This window comes from Varanus komodoensis, unplaced genomic scaffold (assembly GCF_004798865.1).
Source record: "Varanus komodoensis strain SLA01 unplaced genomic scaffold, ASM479886v1 scaffold1, whole genome shotgun sequence".
NCBI classification, from domain to species: domain Eukaryota; kingdom Metazoa; phylum Chordata; class Lepidosauria; order Squamata; family Varanidae; genus Varanus; species Varanus komodoensis.
This window is the reverse complement of record NW_025335268.1, coordinates 36,512,500-36,533,656: the sequence shown is the minus strand read 5'-3', so window position 1 is coordinate 36,533,656 and position 21,157 is coordinate 36,512,500. Positions and strand designations below refer to the sequence as shown.

The window sequence follows — 21,157 nt, the reverse complement described above, 5'->3', positions numbered from 1 at the left end:
CTCTTTTACGTGGTGCAATGGGCCATATTTAATTTCACCAAGAATCTTGTTTTCATTTTCTCACTAGCTAAACCTGTTCTGCTCTATTTGAAATCTTATGTATTAAAACAGAAGCAACTTCTGTCTTTTATTGTCAGTTCCCAACTACCATGGTTACTATATTTCTTCACTTTAAAGACAAATTAATATCAAAGGAAGAAGAGAGAGTGACATTTAATTGTTGCCAAACCCTAACCCCATGACCACCTGTAGCAGGTTCTATTATTACTTGCAAAGAAACATCTACTTAACAATCTGCTGCTGATTTAAGGATTAAATAAATCAGGATTAATAAAGACACACACAAATAACTACACCTTTGTAACTAAAGGAAACTTTTAACACTCTGATTTCAAGTTGAACTTTTAAATATTTTTTGTCCTCTGCTTGACTTCTCTTTGATACCAGTAACTAATTGGTGCTTTAACACCATTAACTGGAACATCATATGGCTCCTTTAAAACCTATACTTTATGCAAACAATTTGTAACACATTCTTGGATCAGGCCCCAGAATTACTGGCAGTATGCCACACAGAGCTCTTGTAGGTGATAGCAACTCAGTTTGTAATTACTATGCCAGCATGGTTCACTTGGTTAAATCGCCTTGCATCTCAGAACCTTCTTTTTAACATGCTGAAATGATTATTAGTTACCCTAGAAACCTCTCATTTCCATTCAGGAGGTGAGTTAGAGTTTGCATCTCTTGGTGTTACAGGGGAGGAGAAATACAAAGAGGAAAGCTTTGACCAATAATTTGGAACCCAATCATAGTTAAACATACAGTTGCATACGCACAGATTTTTCTAGTGCCAGTAATATGAAATGTTATTTTATTGAATGATAAATGCCTTTTGTCAAAAATGCACAAAATTAGTAGGTTCATATTCATTATGGCATTCTCCATAAATGGGAGACTGGGCAGAAAAAAAGTGACCAAAATGATCAGAGGCTGCAGCAACTTCCTGACAGGGAAAAGTTTAGGAATTTTTAGTTTAGAGAGGAAAAGGGAAAATAAGAATAGAAAAAACAGGTTTGCAAAATAAAGAATGGTATAGAGAAAAAACACTAGAACCAGTGTTGAACTAGTTCAACTGATTGAGGCTTCGGCGAATGGGGCGGCATAAAAATGTTTTAATAAATAATAAATAAATAAATTGGTGGGAGATTTGAGACAGAACAAGGTATCTTCTTCACTGAGTACAGGATAAATATGTAATTTGGTGCCAGAAGATGTGGTGATAACCACCAAATGAGGTGAATGTAAAAGGTAAAAGGGTATTCATGGCTACTTGTCTTGATACCAGCTTCTGTAAACAACCTTAGGAAGAGGTGCTCTTATATCCCGTCCATGGGTTTCATGGAGGAGTCTGAGTGGCCGTCGTAGGAAATAGCACACTGGACTAGGCAGGTCCTTGGTCTATCCAACAGGACTCTTATACTCTTAAGCAAACAGGAAGCTGGTTTTATAAATCAAGGAGTCTGCTTTTTATGCATTGTATTTATGAGAAGAAATCTAAAAGAAAAAGCTCAAATGCAGCACTTTATTCTTCAGCATAGCTATATTAGTCTATAAATAACAATGTGGTTGTTTTCTCCCCACCCCCCACCTTCATCTTTTTTTAGGATGAGAAAATAAGTGTTGTGTTATCATCATCCCAACTATCTGCCTGCACAATACTGAGATATACTCAAAGCAAATCTTAACCATCTCAACAGAAAAAGGAGAAGGAAACAAGCAAAGCGAAAATATATGTCACAAAGCAGAAAGAAGATCCATGGATGCATTCCAAAAATGCTTGATATTTTAGTATGGTTATGGCATAAGAGGAGATCTTCTACATTGCAAATCACTGCAATTGTCCAGACCACAATGACTCCTCAACAGGGACAGCCAGGAGCAAATGAAGCACCCTGCAGTAAGCAGCCCAGACTTGATTGACCTGGTTTGCATGTAATGACAGCCTATCAATTCAACAGCTCATGGGTCGTCACACATAAGCAGGACAACTGGGTACAACATGGCCACTATGTTCAGCTGTGCTGTACAACACACAATCAACTCCTTTACAGATTGTGGAGCATGACCCTGAATCTGGTTTCCTGGATTGTTTGGGGCCTAAAAAAACTGGGAATTAACCCATTGTTTGTTGAGCACCCACTCATGCACAAGAAACCGCTGGGAGTTTAACTGACAGGCTGACTTTATATGAGAATGGTCCCAGTAGTTCATCATGCAGCTTCAAGTTTCAAAGTGCTTTTCCAATGGAGCTTTAATTATTTCAGTGGTTTTAGGCTAGAATAAATTGTAGCACTTTTATCAACATAATGAATATAAGCATCATCTTCTTCTATGCATATCATCATTGTCTTGGGATACATGCTAGATAATCTCAAATGTCAAGGAATTACATTGTGGGGGCAGGGGGATGGAGACCTAGAACCAGTCTCTTACAAAAAATATGTGCTAACAGCTTTTCTAAGCATTTGGTGCATTGGGAATCTTATTTGTGAAAATGTTTCAGGAAAAAAAAAAGAGCTTGAGATGATGGAGACTGAGATGGCTGGAAGGGGGGAGGAGGAAGGGGAGGGGAGAGAGAGAAAGGGAGGGAAAGAAGGATTTGAAGAATGTAAAGGTGTTACCTGAGGCCAAGCACTTGATATAACTATTTCAAAAACTGTAAGCAAGTTTGCATTACGGCAGGATCATATAAGCTAAACTTTTACCACACTCGGTTAAAAAGAGTACAACTATACTGACAGAGTACAGTGCTAGAAAAACATTAAGCAATGTTGCCAGCAATGCCATGTCATACAAAAGAAATACTGCAGAGAGACAGAGAAGGAGAGCAGTCATTAACCATGGTGAGCACTCTCCCTACAGGCATGTATTGCTTTGCAATGTTCAGACAAAAGGACATACCGAGTTTAAAAAAAAAAAAAAAGGTCATAAAGGACCATCACAAATCGAGCAGGCAGCACCACATATTCATACAAAGGAATTTAGCACAGCTCTCCATTACTGCTATTGTAGTAAACTCCAAGACAAAACAGATCTGTAAGATCTTGTTGCTGGCACGAGTGAATTCTGTCATAACGTAATGGAAGCACGTGGCTCAATAAGGCAAAGCAACAAAGCACAGACTGGTTCATTCCCTCTTATTCTCTTTTTCTCCATAGGCAAAAATGTAGGGCAGTACCACCATCACCAAACACCTGAAATCCAGAATCTCACACCAGAACCTGGTTTACCCATGAGTTGTTGAATTCTGGATTATTACAATGCAACATATCCAACTGATTTAACAAACCATGGTCTGTTAAGTACAAATAACCCAAAAATAGAACCCATGGCTGTTACTTGTTTGTGAACTATGAGCAGTTTAAACCATGGACTGTCATTATGCAGAAACCCAGCACTGTGAGTTGCTCTTGGGTTGTTTCTCCAGGCTACAGAAGCAGCAAGCAAGAATGGCAAAAAGCTCAAACTTCTCTAAACACCAAGAGAATAGCACCATGTGGGCATTTGGGACAGAGGGAGAAAACAAAAAGGAGGGAATCAAACCACAGACTGAAAAACAAACCATGATTTATCTGATCACCTACCAGTCAAACACTGCACAGGGCAATAAACCATAAGTAGCAATATGTACAAACTAAGTCTCACACAAAAGACATTCTAGTATTTTCTGCTAAAAGATTATAAAGATTGCAAACAGTTCCCAGAATCCCTAACACTTCTTTTCAATGCTTACACGTGGCTCTATAATTAATCCATGAACACTGAGAATGGACAGTGTACAATATTTATATTGAAAATAATTTTCATGTAATGAGCGTCATTCTAACTAGGACAAATTCTTTAACATCAGCTAATGAGATATTGCTTAACTACTGGCCCCATGCAATCAAACCTGGTTCAAAATTCCAATATTTAGGCTGAAACTAAAGCCCCACACTAAAATCAACCACTGAGCAGGGTTCCAAGCTTCGGAACAGTCCACCCCAACACCATTTGTCACACTGGCCTTCTTTTAAGCAACAATATCTAGTGTGTTGTGCTATTGGTGCTCTGCAATGCTCTCAAAATTTCTATATTGCCACAAATTAAATAAATACCAGGTTCTACTTTATGTTAGTGAGCATATGAAAAATGAAACATATACTAGACTGAAACCCTAACATGAACTCCTGATTCAGAATTACTTTGGCAGAAGTAAATGGCAAAAATATTGAAAAATAGCAAAAGGTCCCCATTCTGATAATGACATGCTGTTTAGTCTGCACTATTTAGAAAACATTTAATTATCTCATTCTCATTCCAAATCTGCCTCAATGGAATTTGTTTGGCTCCAGTGCTAATGCTCAAAACAGATTTTCCAGAAAACATCTGACTAGCAGTTGAACTGAAAATGACCAGGCCAATTCATATTCACAACAATTTGACAGGATCATTTATACTTTGCTAGTGCCAAGTATGATCTTCAAATCTGCATTCCTAGTTTAGTATTTATCACTGCTCTAAATCATTACCTAGCAGGGTATAACTGGCCACCAATCCACTGGCAAAAGCAGCTTTTCAGCTTATATTTTTTCTCCAAAAGTTATCTGAATGTTATATTAGGAACAAACCTTATGGAGTTAGCTATAAATCGTGAGATGAAATACACTGTCTCAGATCAATACTAATGCCTAGAGGACCAGGAGTTCCACATAATTCATCTTATTCTGAGCAATTTCCTCATTCAGTAGGAAACAAGGAACAAGGCAGGCTATGTTAAAATTGGGGGCCTATTAACTGCATTGGGTAGCAAGAGGTATCACATGCAAAGCCACAGTTCAAAGTAGCCAATTTAAAGAATGTCTCAAAATGAAAGGCAGGAGGAATGGAAAGAAAGTTACACACATCATCATTCAGCCTTTAATTCACAAAAATCACATGCATGCAAATTCCATTTGCAGTCAAATCTTGTAATTAAAAATTTCAGCAACAATAATTCTAAAGTATGGAATGGTGGTTAATTTTATCTACCCGTCCTCTTTTATTTGACAATGGCAGCTGGGAGTTGCAGTCCAACTTATGGGAGTTGTTGTCCTATGGTTCAGGATTGGTTCAGGAAAGCTCATGGAATATTTTCTTAAAACAACAAGCAACAGCACTGTCTTTTACCTGATGAATTTCTGACCATTTCATTGATTGGGTGCCATGGATGACTGAGAATATGTCTCAAATGAAACAAAAACAAACCAGTAACACATACTATTACCACAAACAACTCAAAGCTCCAGATTGTGAAAATCTGACAAATTGCACATAATGGGCTCTGAGAATTCTCAACCTTTCTCTTTTGCAGGGAAAAGATATAAATCATGATATCCTTTTCTCCCTTTAAACCTGTCAACTACTAAGTAACTGTCAATTTAAAAGACCTGAAAGTGAAGGACAGCCAAAAACAAAACTTGCTCCAAGAACAGCCACTGTAAAACTAACCACTGTCCTATTGGGATCAAACTCTTACAGTTATTTGACTCTGAAAATGATGAAGCTAGATTTGCAAGGGATAAGAACAAAAGAACCCAAAACTACATCATGGTCCTTCCTGTGCCCAGATTCTCTTACGAATGTATAAGCATCCCTAGGATCATTTTGCTTGGATTGACAATCCCATATTTGGGACAGGCAAGTGAAATATTCATCTGTTAACTGTGTGCATGTACGTCAACAAAAGAGTTAATGCATTTGAATTATGAAATAGGCCCTTCCCTATGTAACATGAAAGAAAAATGCCCTGAGTACTTACAAGGTTTAACCAACAGACAACACCAAATAGAATAACACTTCTCTGGTATATAGGGATTTTTGTATTTACTTATTTCATTCATACTGAATTACTTTATTACCTTAAGTATTTAAGGAAAGAGAACAACACATTATTGCGTCTACTGTACCTGAAGCAATGTCTGACTTATTCTAATCCTTCACTGTGATTACTAATAAGGAGAATCCTGGGTTATTAGGAGCTACTTTAGCTGAATAGTTTCTTGTTCTATTAATTTTCTGTGTAAAAATCCTATATTATACAGCTTTATCTTTCTCTTTTTAGCTGTAAGGCTTTATTTGCAGTCCAATATTTGAGGTACATCAACAACACATTTCATTTTTTTCAGAATTAACTGAAGGAAAAGTTATACAATTGTGTGCATTCTTAGTTTTCATTCATTCTGACTATCGCAGGGAATATTAAATTCAGCACCTACCAGAATCTGATTGCATTCAATTTGTTTTTTGGTGTTGGGGTCTCTATAAATAACTGGATGAAGCTTCAGTCTCTGATTCTCAATAATAAAAGAACAGACTTACCTCTGGCTTTGGAACAAAAGCCTGACCGCGTATTGTGAAACCCTTATGAACAGTGCACAGGTACTGAGACATAATGGAAAGTCTGCTTCGCTGCTTGGATCCTGCACAAGCTGTCAATCTCTGTGAAAGAAAGTGGCTTTTATAAGTGAATCACCCAAGCTAATCAAGTGTTTTTATAAAATTAGCAGGTGATATTTAAAATTTAATAGAACACAAGAGCATTTTTGAGCATCCCTTTAACCTGTAAAATTATAACATGCGTTTCTAAAGGTGTCCATTAAGACTTGTTTGAGAAACTTATGAGTCATACCTGTTGAGAGCATCATTAAGGGTTTTACTATTGCTAACAGGCCTCCTATGGAGAACAAAGATGAGCCCAACAAACTGCATCACAGATAAAAATGAACAAACCAGATGTACAATGAAAAAATATTAAATAAATTTAATTGTTTTTCTTTCCTAGCAAGAATGCTACTCCATTGATATTTCATGTTCAGGCTTCCTATACTTTAAGTATATGAAAGAAAGTACAGGCTCATCACCATCACATTCCTACTCTCAATGAAATCTTAAATATCAACACAAAATCTATGGTGTGATCATACTTAGTATACTGCATTCTAGTAACTTAATTGGACTTAGTTGGAAAGTGAATAAAAGAGAAACTGAAATGAAGGGACTGGAACAACTCCCCTATGAGAAAAGATTACAACAGCTAGGATTGGTTAGCTTACAGAAAAAGTCAAATAATGGAAAATATAATAAGGGTATACAAAATTATACAGTGTAAAAGAAAGTGGATAGGGAGACATTTTTCTCCCTCCTTTGTAACAGCTGAACCTGGAGTCATCCCAGGAAGCTGAATGACAGAAAATTCAGCACAGATAAAAAGAAATACTTCTTCATACAGCACATAATGTAGCTATGGAATTCACTTCCATGTGATGTAGTGATGCTCACCAATCTGGATGACTTTAAAAGGGGATGAGCCAAAGTCACAGAGATAAGGCTATAAATGGCTACTAGCTCTGATAGCTGTGTGTTATTTCCAGTATATTTATGTATGCCTGGAAAATATTGGAGGCAGAGAGCTTTGCACTCATGCTGTTGGTTGTGGGTTTCACATGGACAGTTAGTTGGCCATTGTGTGAAAAGAATTATAGACTAGATGGACCCTTGGTCTAATACAGCATGACTTTTTATATACATGTAGATTATCCTGCATTTAAAATATTTTACCCACCTTTCATTTCAAAAGTGCAAGGCTTTTAGAGCAAGAATACCATAAATTATGAAAATACAGGAAAATTAAACAACCCCCACAGCAATAAAACAATAACTGAAAAGTGTACCCAACCAGGAACAATAAAATGTAGTAAAAGAAAGTCAAAGGCCAATAAAGCAAATCAGCAAATGCCAATGAGGGGGTAAATCAGATATACCCAGAAGTGAATTCCAAAGCCTGTGAATGGCAAAAGAAAAGGTCCTCTCTCTACACCCATTAAACTTGAATTCAGGACAAACATGAGGACTTCTGTAGAAGTTAAGGTGAAGGCAGTCTCATACAGAAGACAAGAAATTCAGAAGCACTGGTCCATAAGCAAGCAGAAGTGTAAAGCTCAACTCCAACATTCTGATATAAGCAGCTAGTGATGTTTCAGCAGAATAACCTGCTTCCAACATCTGGATCCAGTTGGCATACTGACTGACACATGTTATACAAGACATTTTCCAAAGACAGCAAAGACACACACAGAGAGAATACATATTAGTAGTTCTGTTGCAATATAACTAGTTCATGTGCTACAAAAAAACAAACCTGGCTTGAGCCCATCGTACAAATAAATGAAAACACTGTTGGACTAGAACTGGGGAGACCCAAGTCCTTATGTCGGCTCAGCCACCAAACACAAAAAGTTATACTGGGTTCCTCTTATCTCACAGCTTAATCTACTGCATGGATATTTTGCAGGGTTAAAGAAAAGAGGAATCACACACATCAGCCTGAATCAGAATAAAGACTAATAAAATTAACAAAATAAAAAGACTGAAAGCAGCTCATTCTATTACCATCATTCTGTAACTGCTTTTTGTGTAGCTTCAGATCTTATCAGCTTCTACAGAAAACTTTGTCCATGCTATTTTGCATCTCATTTAAGCTATGCTATGTACAGAAACACTATAATCTGCATGTCACATACAAGAAAAAACTTCATAGCATATACAGCTGGTTAAGCTACATAAAGTACAGGGTACATTACTATTCTCAATTTTCTGCATTTCTTCCTAGTTGCAAATGTACTGTTCTCCCTCATTTTCAAGCTGTTACAGCTTTGAAAACCTTATCCATTAGTCATTATAGCAAACAATATTTTGTGTCAGGCACTACATAAACTGAAAACAGATAATAAACAGGGCATGCTTTATCATCCCCAATTGCAGGGTCTGCTGAGGTTGGCTCTGATGCCCTCTATCCCTTCAGGTCAAGGTATATTTGAACATTCAAAATTAACCTTGCACAAATGCACTACAAAAGGTGCAACATAGTAAAAGCCAGGCTCAGGACCAAATATGACTGAAATAGTCTTCTTTGCCCCGACTGTGGAATGCGCTCCCCAGAGAGGACTACCTGGCACCGTCATTATATGTTTTTCGGCGCCAGGTTAAGACCTTTTTATTTAATCAATATTTTAATAAGTTTTAATATCGAATTTTATTATTGTATTTCATTAATTGCAGCCAGAGTAGGTCATCAATTTATTTATGCTGTTAGCCATCCAGAGATGTTAGTAATTGGATGGCATACAAATTTAATAAATAAATAATAAATAAATAGATCTCCAGCATACTAAGTGAGAGAGAACCAGGTACCCAGGAATAGGTTTTGGCAGATGAACTGCTACTGCTTTATGACCAAGAGACTCTTCTGGAATACCCACACTAAGGAGCCTTGGATCAACAGGCCTTTCTGATACCTACTCAGAAATCCATTAGCACAGGAACAGGCTCTGCACTCTTTGTTGAGTATCTTGACCTCCTGCCTTCCCTATTGAGATGAGACTGAAGAGGAATAGATCACCCACTGCCCAGAGATCCAAACCCGTTTGCACAGAACCTTGGGATTAGTAGATGTAGGCATCAGCTGCTACATTTGGGACTGTAAGACCATGGTAGTCTGTAACAGAGAAAATGCTGTGGTTTCTTTGTGGCTACCTGGTAGAGGTATGAGGACAGTGTATGATGTCATCAGGCCATCACTATGCATTCATTGTTTTTCTGCATACAGTTAACATCACTGGTGAGCAAGAACTAGTGAGGGATAACAAGGTAACTGGTATGGCTACCACCTCATTTGCTTTTCTATGAACAGCTATTGTGCTGTTGACTCTGGCACCGGTTAAGCACAGAATCATGATTTATTGACTCCCATTAGCTGTAGCTGAGGGGCCATCTGATATATGGTGGACTGGCTTATAATTTGTTGCACTTCATAACATAATTTACCTCTAGATGCTTGGGAACTCCACTGATACAGATCTTCCAGAAAAAGTGGACCTGGAAAATTTTCCAGTGCCCTAAATAATACTATCTGATTTAGCATGCTTGACTCATCTTCCTTAATAAGCACCCAAAATACATTTAGTAAGCAGAACTAAAAATGTAATCCCTGTCAATGTTAAGTGCAGTATAAATATATGAAAAGTTTTACTAAATGCTACACAGTATTTGAACTAAAATACTTGCATAGGGGAAATTAAATATAGCTTAAATGTTCTATTAAAAACATTCAAAACATTCTGTAGAAATGTTATTAGAATATTGCAAAAAATGTAAATGCAATAGCATGTAGCTCCTTATATTTGTTTATATTTAACAAAAACTGACTACATCTGAAAGAACAAACTGAAAATTGATATATCTTAAACCAATGGATTATTTTTCTTTTGCCAAGGTAACTGTAGCACTTTCAGCTTCATTCACTCTCTGTACTGCTTATCCACTTCAAGTTGAGAAGGATCTCATTCAATACAGCTAGTTGAACATATTCCACTAAATGGACATGGGTCTGTGGGTGCAGTCTGGAGAACATGGTCAGATCAGTGCTGTTCCATTCATGCCCTGCTTCTGGGTATCCATGGAATATTGTTTGGCCCACTGTGTGAACAGAATGCAGATAGAACTGTTCTGTGTTCTGTTAGATTCTGACATATATAGCTAAAATGTGCCCCTTGAATTCTTGTCAGAATATCCATATGAAGCTATTATTAGTTAGGAATTGATTTGTTAGGAATTGATTACAATATTTGTGAATAAAAGTGGCAATAGTTCAACTGATAAATTTTAATCCCAAGAATGGATTCAGTGAACGCTAAGGCCAATGCCTCAAAGTAATACCTTTTTGTATATGCAGAAATTAGTCCAGCATTTAGATTAGCAAAGCGTATTAATAAATTTGGAGAAATTTTCAAATTTCCAAAGGAGTTTCCTTTACATCTGGAAATGACTGAACAGGGGCAGTGAGAGCGGAAAGTGCAGTACACTAAGAAAACTGAAGTTCATCAACAGTTTCTTCATTTGCATTTTATAGCCTCTTCTAATCTAACAATTCACCAGAATATTATTGAATAGATGCATATACTGCTTACCAAATTATTTAAAAAATCTAAGTGGTTTACAAGGAGATTTAAATATATTAAAATACATTATGATACACAGTAAGATACGTAACTGCTAAAATATGTATATAAAACATTGATTAAATTGTTAAAAGTAATATTAACAATACTGAAATGAATAAACAAACTGAACAGCACCTTCACTTGGGAAGGGCTAGGTAAAGAAATATCTGTTTAAAACCTGACTAAAGCACATTACATTTGGTGCCTCCAAAAAACCAGTGAGGAAGGCATTCTATAGGGTGGGAGCTAGCACAAAGAAGGCCCACTTCCATATTCCTGCAAGATAATGAATTGCAGATTGTGGTACAACCAGCATGGTCTCTTCCAAAGATCTTAATTATTGCACAGGTCTAATGAAGGTGATCTGCAAGCTAACCTGGTCCCAAGCTGTTCAGAGGACTTTATATGATAACAGCAAGACCTTGTACTAATTTTGGAAACTAGCCAATACTAGTGCAGTTGTTTCAACCCCAGTGTAAGTACAACCAGATATCCAACTTAGCAAACTAGTTGTTGCATTCTGAACCAGCTGCAGCTTCCAGACCAAACATATGGGTAGCACCACATAAAGCACATTAGAGTACTTTAAATGTGAGATTACCTATAAGGGCATACCAGTTAGAGCTGGTAACAGGCACTCCTTGGCACAAAAACCACCGACTTCTAATGACAATTATGAAGTCTGGAACACCCCCAATCTATGGGGTGCAACCCTCTCCAGAGCAGGCAAGCTCCTCAATTCCCATAACTGGGAACCACCCATTCACAGAATCTCCATCTTCTCAGGATTCAGTTTCAATTTCTTGGCATTCATCCAGCCAAGTCACTGCATCCAGGCACCAGTTCAGAACATACATGGCCTCTTCAGATTCATATGTCACAGAGCAACAGAGCAGTGTATCATCAGCATACTGATGACAATTCATCACAAATATTTTCCCTCAGTTATTAAATGGGTTGTTAAATAGATGACCTTATAATTACCTTCCCAGATGTGAAATAGAGGGTATCATATGGCATCTCACAGCATAATGACCAAGGAGCTGAGGCACAGTATTCCAATTCTACTTTCTGCAACCATCCACACTGGCAGAAGTCACACTACTACAACACAGTACCTCTAACTGCCAGATGACAAAGACAATTCCTCTATTCTCCCACAATACTGTAGTCAATAGTATTAAAAACTGCTGAGAGATCAAGCAGGATAAAGTATGTCACCTTCCCTATGCCTTTCTCCAACAAGAGGTCATGCATCAGGACAACCAAAGCCAATTCTTTGTCAAAACTAGTACTAAGGCAATTAGCAAACTTACCTCCCCTACTTCCTTCTGAAAGGTCAGAGTCATCTGTGTCCTACCATAACGAAAAGGTCCATCCCTTTCAGATATCTTCTCAAGCCACTTAATTATTAGAGGGGTTGAAACACTGAAAGGCAAATTTCCAATAATATGTATGTCTGGTGGATCTGTATGAAAGAGAAAAGGAAACCTTTAAAAACCCACCAATTTCTGTAATTAGCTAGCATTCATATAAACATACATCATACATTTTTATGTATGAAGTACACAGCCTATGCATGATCCACAGCAGTGTTGTTTGTGTCATACATGCACACAATCATTCCTGTACACAGGATTAATCTTTGCCTAGCTAGTTAAGATGAACAGAATCAAAGAGATGGGTCATTTTCTTACTACTTATATTCCTCCAACATAACAGAGTCAACTGCCCTACACTATTTCATCCCATCCTTATTTCTAACTTTTTATGAATTGCAGTACCAATATACAGTGGTACCTTGGCTCACGAACTTAATCCATTCCAGGACTCTGGTCATGACCCAAATTGGTTGTGAGGCGGGTTAAATTTCCCCATAAGGTTCAATGTAAATAAGGGTAATCCGTTCTGTAACCATTTTTTTTAATCAGAAAAATGTGAAGCAAAGTGACAAAGAAAACAAAGAACGTGGCCATCTCGCTTCCTCACCCTGAGCACAAGCACGGCCATCTCCCCGCCAGCACAACCAAGATTGCACCCGTCATCCCATCATGCTGAGGGGGGGAAAGACAGGTGCGATCGTGGGCGCACTGGGGGAGAAAGAGATGGGTGCAAATGGAGGGTGCTGGGGGATGGAGAGACGGGCACGAATGGAGCGCACACTGGGGGAGGGAGAGATGGGTGCAATCTCGGTCATCTCCCCCCCGCCTCCAGCATGATCGCGGCCATCTCCCCACTTGGGCAGGGTGGGGAGATGCTGTGATCTTCGTTGCCACCCAATGCGGAGTTTGCAACCCACGTCAAAAATGTCATGAAATTTTTGTTCGTGAGCCAATTTGGTCATGAACCAAGATGTTTGTGAAGTGAGGTACCACTGTACTGGGAATATTAGGGTCATTTTTACAAAGTTGCATTGTAAAATTACTAGTGCCTCCCAAAATGTTATTAAATTGATGATTGTTCTTTATTGCTTGGATGTTCTTACCATTTTCTATACTAAAGACATATGGAGGAAATACAGAATTTTGTCTATGTACTTAAATCTTGTATCTGTTTGTAGAAAAATAACTACAACAACTTTTACAAGCATGAATTGTGGTGTGTAGAATAGGCAGCTGGAACATCCATTACATGAACCATCAAAACTATTACACAATACATACTAATCAAAATATGGCATCACTTTAAGCAGATAGATGGGTCGAGCTCACTTTTTGAAAAATGTTTGTCATCTCTGCAAATTTCATCAAGTGGTAAAATGTACTGACATCTCCCAGTTAAGGACCCTCAATTTACAATTTCTGAGGGCTAAGCTACTAAATGCATTATTAACAATCATATCTGTGCCTTTTAGCAAAAATAATAATGAGTAGAGATTTTTACTGGAAGTACAAAGGGCAGGGAGATGATATTTCATCCTTTTCTGTTGAAGTCCTTTGCAATTTCCCTTCTCCTCAGTTGCTTTTCATCCCAGAACAAGTCTCACACAACATTTAGAACTGATTTGAGGAGACATACATGTATGCATAGGTAATAGTCATAGATACTGAAAATAAGCAGACTATTTAGCACTCTATTCTATCAATATGCAGCTAACAAACTGCATTTACAGAGCTTATTTAATAGATATTCTGAATAACTATAGTTCTAGCATACTGACCATCTTCCCAGTTCTTTATAAGGTGCTCTGGAAAAGCATGGCACAACTTATATGTTAAAATATCTCCATGAACAATCCGAACTTTTCCTGGAGCAGCTTCAGAAAGCATCTGAGGTTTTCAAAGGAGGAGAAGGTCATTATTCATTTAACTCATTTGGAAATATATTTTTCCAAACATTTTTCTCAGTTATCTTTATATTTAAAATGCATTATGCTACAATATATTGTATTGTAAGGTTTTCAGACCAGGCCACTTGACATGCCATAAATAAAGCTAAAGAGAACACTCAAGCATGAGAATTATAGAAAAACAAAAGTATAGAGTTAAATAGTTAATCATTACTCACACTCTGTAAAAAAATGAAACAATACTAAGACTTTGAATGCAAAAAGCATTATAAACATAACTCCAACAACAGAAGCCTTTGCTCAAAGGGCTTTTCATAAGCAGAGTAACACCAATTTGATAAAACCCTGTATCACATTTTTGTTTGTTCTAAAAAGTATAAATGAGCAAAGTGAGCCCATCATCTATGTAAATACATTTTCTAGTGTTCCACTGTGTTATTACAATGGCTAGGATCCAGACTTAGTCATAGTTACAGTAGACTCACTGAAAACAATGGATTTCAGTTAGCCCAGAGCTCTGTTTATTCCAATAATTTAAGCTCTGTTTATTCCAATAGATTTACTTTAAACATGTCTAAGTCTGAATCCAATGCAACATGTATGGATACAGATGGATGCTCACAGAGTATTTCATTTCTATATAGCATCCTATACACAATACTTAGTCCAATACATATAAACTATGATGCCCCAGCCAATGTCAAACACTGCAACTGATGTGAAAATATATGCCAAAGCTCTCTAGCTGCCAGAACTGGAGGGGGCACATTATTTTAGTATGATGAGAGCTCCATGCAATCCACTTGGGAAGAGGATCCACAAATGAAGATTCCAAAACTGACCAGACAGAGTAATCTAAGTGGAAAGGATCAATATCTAGTGCAAGTGAACAAAGGCCTAATGTTATATGGAATGGTCAGGGAAGCTAAAGTTACCCTTTCTGATCAAAAGTTGAATCCTTTCCAAGGAAATTTGTGCTGAAGAGGAACTCCACAAGAATTTACAAATTAAAACATCAAAATAAATTTCTGGAGATACTTTACAGATAGAAATAGAGGAATGCCATGTAAAACATACAATTTGAGGCATTACATTCTTTTTAATTGTATTTACCCTACCCTATCTAGAGCTGAGCAGGGCTGTGAAGTGTAAGGCATTCTGGAGGGCTTTCATTCATATGGCTGCCATTCGCAGATGACCCAGTGACACATAACAACAGGCCTATTCCACAGACTTAACTGTGTAGTGCCTGTCAATGTCCCTTGAAATCTCATCAGTCATCTTACTCAAATTTAACTTAATCATTTGTTATGCATCTCTTGCGACAAGTATTCACAGATAAGTTATAATAATAAACCCAACACAAAGTCTAAGTTGTCAACTAAATAACACACTATGGGACATATTAGCTCCAACTCTCACGAGTAACTGACTTTGACCAGTCAGTCAAATAACCATATAAATGTCCAAAATCATGAATTGTTGCATCAAACCCAGAACATATAAATGGCATTTTGGGGAGTGGGGGGGGGGATGAGCCAATGACAATCACTCCAAGGTGCTGCTGGGGCACCTGGTGAATGGCTGGCAATGGCCCAAGCACACTCAGCAAGACCAGCAAGGTGGTTTCATTGCTCTTGCCAAGCATTGCTCTTGCCAAGCTTCCTGCAACCCACAATAGGATCACTGTGCTACACGCCCCCCCACAAAAAAAAACAAAAAAAAACCCTACGCTCATGGGCCTAACAACCCCTAGAACAAGCCAGGGGGTTTTAGGGTGACTTGCAGCCCAAAACCTAGCCACCCAAGAGATGTGGTCTGAATTTGCACAAAAGATTATTACTCATGATGGGTTACTGTGTCATGTAAAACTGGTCTAACAGTGAAGTCCCAATAATATTTAGTAAAAATTGAGCCTGTTCAACCTAAGGAGACTAAACTGAGAGAAAACAGAAATAGGACTGTGATGTAACAGGATGATTGAAAAAGGATGCTTATAGCACAGTCATAAATAGGATATACTACTTTCAATATTGATTAACTTGCCACATTATTGCTATCAAAAGAAACCCTTCAGTAAGTATTTGGATACCTGGAGCCCTGGAATAAAACGAGGGTCTTTCTCAATTAATAAAAGTTCTGCAACACCAGCATTCAGAATGGATCTTGTGATTCCTCCTGGCCCAGGGCCCACCTCACACACATAGGCATCTTTCAGATTACCAGCACTTCTTACTATCTTATCTGCAAGAAAGGACATACAAGACATGGCTTTTCTTTTTTCAAAGCAATTCATTAACAAAAGTCATTTTAGAGCAAAGATTTCATTTCAGCATGATAATCAACAGCCACTCATCTAATAAAATTTGTCTAAGATGCACTCTATAGAAAAAGTAGCTAAAATATATTATAATTTCCTTTTATTTGATCTCAAGTATGTAACTTTTAATTATAAATATGTTTATATATACACAGAAAAACAAAGATAGAAAGTCAGAATTCTCTCTTTCATATGAAGCAATGCTGACTAAGGACTATGCCTTTTAAAATTATAATTGCAAATTTCTCATATTAACTATGTCTTTGTCTTTCTAATTTGCACTAGGCAAAATTAAGTAGATTGCTAGGACTGCAATAACCTTCAGTTATTAGGTGCTTTAAACTGTAATAAATAAATGGCATAGCTTTGTCACACACAGAGTACATAATTTTGTTTAAAATAATTAGATCCCATGTCTGCCCTGTGTAACTTACAAATGTGGCTTACAGTCAACAATTTAATGCAGCAACAACAAAACAGAGCGAGAGCCTCAGCATATGGTCATGTACTTTCAAAGTATCCAGTTTGGATATATGATTTGACAATCCTCAAGTGTTATAAAACAGTTTTCTCATTATCTCATTAGTTTTGTTATTCTCATGTTTATACATTCTGCTTAATGTATACTTCATTCATTTAGGGTATGGCACTTTGTGAGAAAGTAGCTTGAAAACAACTAACAAATATTTTAAATAAATAAATTGCTATAATACACACATTTAACTATTTATAATGTAATAAATAAACACAGCAGAACTAAAATTGGTTGGCAAGCCACAAAATAATTCATAAATAAAATTGACAGATGACATAGAGAGCTAACCTGCAAGTCTCTGATCCAAAAGGAAGTTTTGGGACAGCTGCTTTTCAGCTCTCAGCTTAAACAGTTTAACTATTTCTCCAATTGTTGGAAGAGGTGGTAGACGGAAAGTAGCCACTTGTCTTGAAATGGCCATTGATCAAGAAAGTTATTCTTTCCACTAACAAGACATCAAAATAGGAAAAAAATTAGCATGGATTGCACATTCAATTACCATAACAATGTGAAGGACAGAGTTAAGATTCTACATACAACTGTGCATACACAAATTCATTTTTTCTTAAGCTAGCAATATTGAACACCCTTAATACATTTTTCCCTTTGTAAAATGTATTTCATTAGCCCCATTAAAAACTATGTAAAACAAAATCTAATATCTGTCTTGATGATATTGTCCCAGTATGAATGTAAAGATTTATGTGTGTTTAAGAAATGGGCTAGAGCAGTGATTTTCAACCACCAGTCTGCAGACCAGCGCCAGTCCACAGGAGATTTCCTGCCAGTCTGCAAGCATCCCGCTCGCCACTGACCAGCATGGATGCTGGCCATACTCCACTACTTCTTCCTTGGTTGGCATTGCTTGGGGTGTGCTGGTGTCATGGGGAGTAGGGGGCTGGGGAGGGGAGAGACTGCTTGATAGGAGCCGGCTAGAAGCCATGCTGAGCCAATTTCAGTATTTTGTTCTTTTGCTGACATTTTTTGTTGCTCGGTTTCTGGTGGTTCTGGAGAATTTTTTTTCTTTTTGGTATTGTGTTTGGAAACTAATACACAGAATACTGTATTATATGTATGGTGCTTTTTGTTTCTGCCTCAGCAGTCCCCGAGGTAGTTTTCCTGTTTTTGCCAGCCCCCAGCTGTGGAAAGCTTGAAAACCACTAGGCTAGAGACTGAGAAACACCACATTCTCAGGGGCCATTCTTCAGAGTGAGTGACTGTGGGCAATGTAACCACAGCAATTGCCTGCAACGTTGAAAGTAGCTTTGCTGAGTACCTGGAAAACTATGTCCACCCACTTTCTTGCCGAGACAAAAGCACTGGACAGAGCTCTAAGAAGTATGCTTCCAAGGCCTAGATTGGAGGAGTCTAATTTGCAGGGGACAATGACTCAAGTGACAGCGGGGTTCCTCGACCACTGGAGCTTTTATTTTGAACAATGTAGGAACTATCCATGGTGCTCTCGTAGTTAGTGAACGTATTTTGGGCATGGAGATCAACCACGTGAATGGAGATCAACCACGTGTATAAAGCTAAAATGAAGATGGAGCGGATGAGGAATCCCGCTAACATAGCCGTCATCAGCCTCTCCAGTTTATTAGTTTGCACTGGGAAGGCTTTTGGCGGGACTCTCCTGAACGCCTGCCCACTGCCTTGCACTGAGCAAAAATCCCTCAGTGCAAAGCTTCGGACCGAGAAGCGAAGTCTAACTAGCTCAACGGTGACAGCCAGGACACCATGCAGAGATCGTAACAGTCGAATCCAGGATTGCCATCTTCTCAGTCGAAGACGCGCCTGACCCGTTTCCATGCCTTTAACAGTTACAGTTGAGGTGAAAACTGAGGCAGCAATCCCACGCCCACCCTGGTGCACCGAGACGAGGTTGAGGCCGAACAGAAGCAGCGAACAGAAGTCGCTGGAACAGCCGCCGCCCGCTCCGAAAGGGGCAGAGGGAAGCCGCGCGAGCAGCCCATCCGCGCTCCACGCTTACCATTAAGGAGTTGAGGAAAGCGGCAAGATAAAAAACCAGGTTGAGGAGGACGAGCATCCAACACACTGTTAATCCTTGTTCTAAAATTAGCATTTAACGGTTCAATAGCGTTAATTTTCCTTTCATGTTCATCCCTTTGGCACAATAAGTACGCCGGTTGCCCCGGAGGCGGACGAACGCTAAGCGGAAATATACTTGGTTCCGCACCATAGATAGCAGGAACGACGCTCTACGCCCTCCTCTTGTTGCCTCCTCTCCCCAGGAGGAGCCCCACCCACCCGCAGGAGTCCTCGCGCGTTGTCAAAAGAAGGCAACGCCCCTTTGGGAGCGTGTCGCGTGAGCGTAGTTCACCGGTTAACCCTTCATTGGCTCTTCATAACCCTTCTTCGCACCATTGCTTTCTCTTCCTCCCCGCCGCGCTTTCCGGGCAAGTCGTCCCATTCGCGCTTTTAGCACGAGAAGGATTCCGAGCTCTGTCTGGGGTATTCGCATCTCGTCCATCTTCGGCGGACGCTGCGCCTTAAAGAAGGGAATAAGGCAGAGGGAGAAAGACGATTCGGAGAAATGCAGGACTGTGGCACAGGACCAGACTTAGCCTTTTCGCTGGAACATGCTCAAGGCCTTTATGCCTTTGAGCATGTGCAGAATGCTTTTCCCAGATCAACAGATAACCGCCCTTATAGCTTCCCCCCATCCTTTGCTCTCCTTCCCATCGGAAAACACGTCTAGACTAGAGAGAAGGCATGCGGTTTTAAGCCCCACTATCTCTTACTGCAGTAAGTAAGCTTGAGACACAAGTAAGTTTGAGACACAGTTCATCCCAGTTCTCCATGGCAAGATTTGTTTTTTCTTTTTGGTGGTAGGCCGACACCTATAGAACTCACTTTCCCAGGAAATATTAGAGGGCCTGTCCTAGGAAATTTAAAAGAAAAAGTAATAGTCCTCACTTGGCCATGGAGCCAACTGGGTGGTTTTGAGCCACTCACAGCCCAAGGTACTTCACGGACTTAATGTTGTGAGGATAAGATTAGGAGCAGCAGGAGGAGAACTATGTAAGGTGCTCTGCGTTTGTTGTAAGAAATAAGCTAGATATAAATCAAATAAATGAACAATAGTAAAGCATTTTGTAGGCTTGCTTAGATGAGAGTATTGCATGATTATTTTTGTTTCTATGAAATTTTGTACAGTGCCATGATAGCCCAGTTTTAAGGCAGTTTAGAGATAATTAAATGAATTAATAAACAATTAAAGTAAAGACTTCATCTACAAACCCCGGACATGCCCAGACTGCCATTCTCTCTTGCTAGCTCACTATGTAGTAACTGTGATAAACACTACCTGGTATTAGAAGATGAGTTTCTACTCTGCTATGGTATATATGCAGGGTACCTTCCCATGGAAAGCTACTTTTTAGTTGAAGTTAGACCTTCCCAATCCTGAGAACCCTCTTCTTTTCTGATTACAAGGCAACCAATCATTTCTAGGATATGCAGAGAGGGTGAGCACTGCTTGAAGCTAAGGCAGCTCTAACCAGGTATGCAGGTGTCACGAGGCCATAGGTTTCATGCTCAAAGGTACTTGGGCTAGTTATCCTTTAGTTTGAGGGTCTCCCTGATGTGTTCTAGCAGTAGAAGGAATGAATGTGCACTGATGAGTGGAGAGAAACATGGAGGAAGCTGAATACCTCTTAAAGAGGGCTCAGAGAACAGGGGTCAGTGACTGAGCAGGCTTGTGTGCAGCCAGGCAGTCCTTCAGAAAACCTGGACCCAACCGACCATATGTGAAATTATGTTAATGTTTGCTTGTTTTTGTTTTTATTATTTTTATATCCCATTTTTTTTCTTCCAAGGAACTCAATTGTTTAGGCAGGAAAAAGTACTTGGGGAATGCTGAACTTCTTTCTGTCTAACCATGACCAGGAATGTTCCCTAAGTCCAGCAAGCAC

General features: G+C 38.8%; 1 protein-coding gene across 2 annotated transcripts in view; it reads right to left on the bottom strand.

The window, feature by feature from the left end:
• TFB1M (transcription factor B1, mitochondrial) overlaps window positions 1-19,394 on the bottom strand; it is a 37,810-nt gene extending 18,416 nt beyond the window's left edge. Inside the window, exons 1-6 of one of the 2 annotated variants that reach the window (XM_044422419.1) lie at window positions 19,213-19,394; window positions 17,511-17,667; window positions 16,460-16,611; window positions 14,239-14,347; window positions 12,395-12,546; window positions 6,400-6,519 (exon numbers count right to left, since the gene is read on the bottom strand). In XM_044422419.1, coding sequence (XP_044278354.1) covers window positions 6,400-6,519; window positions 12,395-12,546; window positions 14,239-14,347; window positions 16,460-16,611; window positions 17,511-17,643 — 666 coding nt within the window. In that variant the 5' untranslated portion in view covers window positions 17,644-17,667; window positions 19,213-19,394. The remainder of the gene's footprint in view (window positions 1-6,399; window positions 6,520-12,394; window positions 12,547-14,238; window positions 14,348-16,459; window positions 16,612-17,510; window positions 17,668-19,212) is intronic. The other variant, XM_044422415.1, reaches the window with a different exon arrangement.
• Window positions 19,395-21,157: the final 1,763 nt, after the last annotated feature.